Genomic DNA, 5,105 nt, shown 5'->3' on the forward strand with positions numbered 1-5,105 from the left:
ATGCTGCTGCTGGTGGGCCTGGCACCACCTGACACCTATAATATTCAAACACAATTTTAAAAAAAGACTGCAAAATAAACTGTCAAAGCTAAACATAAGAGACTGCACCAGCAAGCAGGCTTAGCTCACATTTTAGATGATCAATGAACTTTTGCAAGGTTTAGCATAAGATAACAAATAAACACAAAAGCTGGTGGATTATTTGTCTGTCACTGGAAAGAATGGACAGAAGAGCTATACGCAGCCTTTGCTTTAAAGCAGACAGGTGGAAGTCCAGGACAAGGCTTTGGCATGTCAGTTCCAGCTGTGCCACTTGCAATCTGATGTTAGAAAACATATATAAAGATTCAGAGTCCATCACACTCACTTCATGTGGAGCAGCCCAGCTACTGAACTGCCTGTTCCCTGGGTGTTCTGAAAGAAAACACTTAAAAGCAACTTGCAGGGCAGTACTCTCAGTTTTTCATCTTTTGTTTTCCAAAGGCAACTAAATTCCTGCAACTATTTGTCAGCACAAACACACACACACACAAAAAAAAAGCCAAAGTTACATTCAATAGAAAAACTTCCTCCCAGGAAATGGGGTACAGAAAATAGCAAAACTCTATAGCCAACAAAATATTGTACATTTTCTCCCTGCTCCCACCTGCAGCCCTGCGCTTTTAAGAGACACCAGCACAATCTGCATTCTGTCTTTTAACTTGAAACAATGCAATGAGATGACTAGAAGTATTAGAGAACTCAGCATGCCCTCAGGAGGATGAATTTATGTTCAGTTAGGTGAACAATGGTGAGTTTGGAAGAAGGAGGCAGCAGCTTCAAACTGCTTTTCCAAGTGCGGACGGATTCAGGCAGGAAACTGCCAAACTCAGATTTACAGTTCAAATGCAGGGAACTTGGCCTTGGTTGGCACCAGCAGGTCAGCAAGAAAGTAAATTGTTCCAGCCATTCCTGAGGATAAGAAAACACAATGAACTTCAGAGAGATTCCCCTGGGGCACCCAATTTATCAATCAGCCAGAGGGCAAACGAGTCATGAAGTCAGAAGAAAGGAAAACCTTTTCACAAGGACCTAAGCAACTTCCAAGGTCTGGACCCAGGTTTCCCAAGCAACTTAGGTATTTCAGTGGGAAAAGCATTTTGAAGTTAATAAAAAACGTTGAAAACCATCTAGAAAACCACAATGAATCTTCCTCCCTCCAGCTCCCTCCCTTCTGCTTTACCTGTCCACAGGTTTAACAATCTGAGTATCTCTGCAAAACCTGGACCCTGTGATGTTGCTGCCTCGGGGTCTCACTGAGTTCCTCACTGAGACCTTGTTCCTCAGCCTGCAGCAAAGCTAGGGAGATTTATGTTAGCTGAGGAACCAGCTCTTTCAGCAGTACTTGCTGATGGCAGATTTTGGGGGAGCTGTTAGCAGGAGCCACAAAGTGCCATAAGAGCCAAGAAGCAGCCCCATTTGTTCGTCACTTTTGGAAGGGAACTGGAAAGCCAGTGGAGGGCTTTAATGCTTAAAAATGTACAGGAAAGAGACTGTTTGAGAAGCCAGGGTACAAATCACCATAAGGTAGACTTTGGCCTGTAGCCATTAAAGGATTCCCCCTGAGACCTGTGTACAGACTCTGCGTGGGAGGCCCCAGGGGGCAAGATGCTGTAGTGAAGATATCAGCCTGCGCTACAAGAAGGCTGCTTCTGGGAAAAGGTCAAAACAGCAAATACATTTCCTTCCCATCCTCTACACTGAGTTTTGCAAAGACTTCAAAGGAGCGTGCATTCCGTTTTCCTGGTGCTGGACTGGCTCAGATCCAGGAGCAAAATACAAGCTTTGGAATGGAGGTTACCTTCAAAGAGAGAGAACGGTGTGTCTGGAGTCCGGCACCCATGCTGGCCATAGCTTAAACACCACTCTGCAAACTGAGAAGAGGAACAAAAAGTGTTCAAATTTTCTTAAATCAGATCTTAAAAAAAAATACCACTCTCATCCTCACATTATCCCTTGCAGAACAAGGCTTCTGCAGGATATTCGTTCTGCACAGGCTTTCAGACAGTGGCTGCTCTGATGAAGGACTCTTCTAGAAGAGCTGGTCAGATCTAGCTGCATCTCTACCATGCTAGAAATTGGGTTGCAATGGCAAAGGTGGTGATGTAAAAGGCAGAAGTGAGTAATCCCCTCTCCTCTCCTCTCCTCACACAGGCTCTCACCTTGCAGGCCCTGTACAGGTATTTCATGTTCTGAGTGAGGTTGTACAGTGCTAGGAAGCCGTAAGCGTTACCAGCTGTCCCATGGCACAGCCCATAGCCTTTCTTCAGTAACCCATGCTGCCAGATGACTTCTGCACACTGCAGGGCATCATTTAGGTACTGCTGTTCCCCAAAGACCTGTGGAGAGAAGAAATATTCCTCCTTGCTGAGGTAATTGCCTCCATACAGAGCATCTCTGTGTGAGTGGGGAGGCTGGGTTAATTAGGTTCTTTCCTCCTGAAATCTTAATGCTGTGACTTTGCTATCTCGTTTAAAGGAGGATGTATTCCACATGATGAATGGGGCTGTATGTCTGTTACTTGGCACAAAACTAGTTATCACCAACAGTCACCTGCCACATGACACCCCACACAGCTGATGGGTATTTTCAGAACTAATTTTTAAAAGACTAATGTCCATATCAGTCAGTACTTCCTGTGGGGTGATTTCATTGTAACATGCCATCCTACTCTCAGGCAAAGGGTGATTCTTAACAGAGTCTTCTCAGTGGTGAAGTTCTAATTTTAGGTGTCCCCAAAGACTCCCTGCAAGATTTCGAATACCTTGTATGCCTGGACAAGCATGTAGATTACACCTGGTGCCCCATGGCACCAGTGGACGAGTAGGTCTCTGGAGTCATTGAGGCATGGAGGGTAATTGCCAGATGGAAACTTCAGCTGGCAGACGTAGTCCATGCTGGGTTTGACTGCGTTGTGCAGTTTTACTTGGCTCACTCCAAGGCCAGGCTAAGAGAGAGAAAGCATTAAAAATCAGGGAGAATTACCATTCTGTCTGTTCCTACAAGGCCCAAGATCTGCCCTAAGATCTGCCTGAAAGGTGGAAACAAAGTCAGCTACGGTTGTGTTTCCTCTTGCTCCTTGTCAATGAAGTCATTTATTTGGTTCAGGCTTTCACATGTCACAAATATTCACTTGGCCCCAGGCTGCTCTGCCCTTTGGCACAGACTGGTTTCCAGTCATACCCTTAAATCCTCAGACACAAAGACTGGCCCTAGCATGTCACCCGGCTCTCTAAGCAAGAGGGCTTACTGCTGCTTTTCCTGAAGATGAGTAGGAATAGTTTCAGGTACCCAGAGTTGAAGAGATAAACTGTCTAAAATCAATATTAAGGATGAATACCAGGAATGACTCCTAGTCCCTAGCACATCTCAGCTCAGAGCTGCTGGGCCAGCCCAGCTGGTGGGCTGTGATGCTGCATTTTCACAGATGTTCTGGGTAATTGCAACTGCTGACCTCAGATGGAAGCAAGGGAGTGGCTTCAGTGTCCTCTTCCAGTGACACTGCCCCGCATGAAATCTGAGCGGTTCTGTTTTCCCCTGGCAGACTGCAAGGAGCACTCTCATCTAAGTATCATACTGTTCCTAGGTTGATAACTTGAAAATTAAAAATCATTACTTTGCTGTAAAGCATCAGAGATTAAAATCCAATGTTCTCCTCTTCACTGTCTGCTTCCCCCAAAGCATTTGTGCAACATGATTGGCTGACCCAGGCTCCTTGTACTTCACACAGCAGAGGAGCATGAAGCCCAGCTTGATGTCACCAAGAGCCAATCCAAATGCTCCTTTTGTTCAAAGAAAGGTGAAACAGCTGCTAAAGGCCCCTCCCCTTCAGTGCCTCTTACCTGCATGAGATAGTAGTAAATCCCAGCCAAACCATGGGCTGCCCCCACATAGTACTCCTGGTACCACTCATACATCAGCGGGCTCTTTGCTGTGAAGTTCCTCCTTTTGGCCAAGCTCTCTCCTGAGGCTACAACTGCTTCACAGACCTGTGGATGGTAACGGGTGCAGGTGAGGGAAACAATGCTGTCTTGGACAGAGCACAGTGAGTATCCTGCCACAGAACAGAGAGCTGGTTTTCTGCCCCAGCAGAGGGGGTGTGTGTGGGCGAGGGAGTTAAATGTAGGTCAGTTCAGTACTGCCTATGGATTTATTGGATGGTGGGGGGGACACGTGGTGCTTTGCCCCTTTGGAAGAGCAGCAGGGATACCATGATATGGCTTCTTCCTCATTGCCAGAGTTCTCTACATCTTGCATTGATTTTTACCTTCCCAAAGATGAGCTGCATGGGAAGAGACAGCTAACAAATCAGCAGAAGCCACAGTACCTGCTGAATGTGACTCTGAGGGATCTTTTCCTCTCCAAAGTGCTTGTTCACAAATATCAGTGCATACAGATAGCCCATGCGCCCGTACAAGAGTTCATCTGGCACTCGTGGGTCAAGCTTATGTAGATGGATCAAGCTACAAAGAAAAATTCACACAGAGGAGATTAGAGGACACTCAAAGCCATGTAAGCAAGCGAGTCTGGAGCTCAAAACCACCGTTTGTTCCTTCATGCTGCCCGTACCCTGAGAGATGTCACCCAGATGTCTCTGGGTCTTGGTCTTCCAGCTATGCAAGGTGCAGAATCCCTCCTTCCCCTCTGCTTTTTGTTTGGGTTATTGTTTTAATCTGCTCAGCTCTTTACAGTGCAGTTGTACTACATACTTGGTTTTTAGAGCACCAGCTCTGGGAAAAGGTACTTGTGGGGAACCCTGGGCTATAGGAAATGGTCAGCATGAAGTTGCTGACTGAGGAAAGGCTGCCCACCATTATCTCCCTGTGACGCTGTTGGCAGGGCAGACCCTCAGCCAAAAATCACTATTTTCAACCTAAACTGCTATCTTGGTTGCTTAATGAATGCTAGAAAGTCAAGCTCACGCTGATGGTATGGGGAAAACACCCCTTATGCTCAGAAGTCCTGATAGAAAAGCCCCTTTCTCTCCATGCCTGCAAGTAGCTAGGGCTACACTGTCAGTGGAGAAGGAGGTGCCTCCACGATCTAAAAATCTAGGTAAGAGGTGG

At 46.4% G+C, this 5,105-nt stretch overlaps 1 protein-coding gene across 1 annotated transcript; it reads right to left on the minus strand.

The window, feature by feature from the left end:
• Window positions 1-444: 444 nt before the first annotated feature.
• LANCL1 (LanC lantibiotic synthetase component C-like 1 (bacterial)) lies at window positions 445-4,502 on the minus strand (the record flags this gene model as incomplete). The annotated part of the gene is made up of 6 exons (XM_010145370.1): window positions 445-951; window positions 1,841-1,913; window positions 2,202-2,378; window positions 2,804-2,986; window positions 3,882-4,028; window positions 4,367-4,502. Coding segments are annotated over 6 exons (793 nt in total), but the record flags the coding sequence as incomplete, so codon positions are not given.
• Window positions 4,503-5,105: the final 603 nt, after the last annotated feature.

Source organism: Buceros rhinoceros, unplaced genomic scaffold (assembly GCF_000710305.1).
Source record: "Buceros rhinoceros silvestris isolate BGI_N320 unplaced genomic scaffold, ASM71030v1 scaffold12411, whole genome shotgun sequence".
NCBI classification, from domain to species: domain Eukaryota; kingdom Metazoa; phylum Chordata; class Aves; order Bucerotiformes; family Bucerotidae; genus Buceros; species Buceros rhinoceros.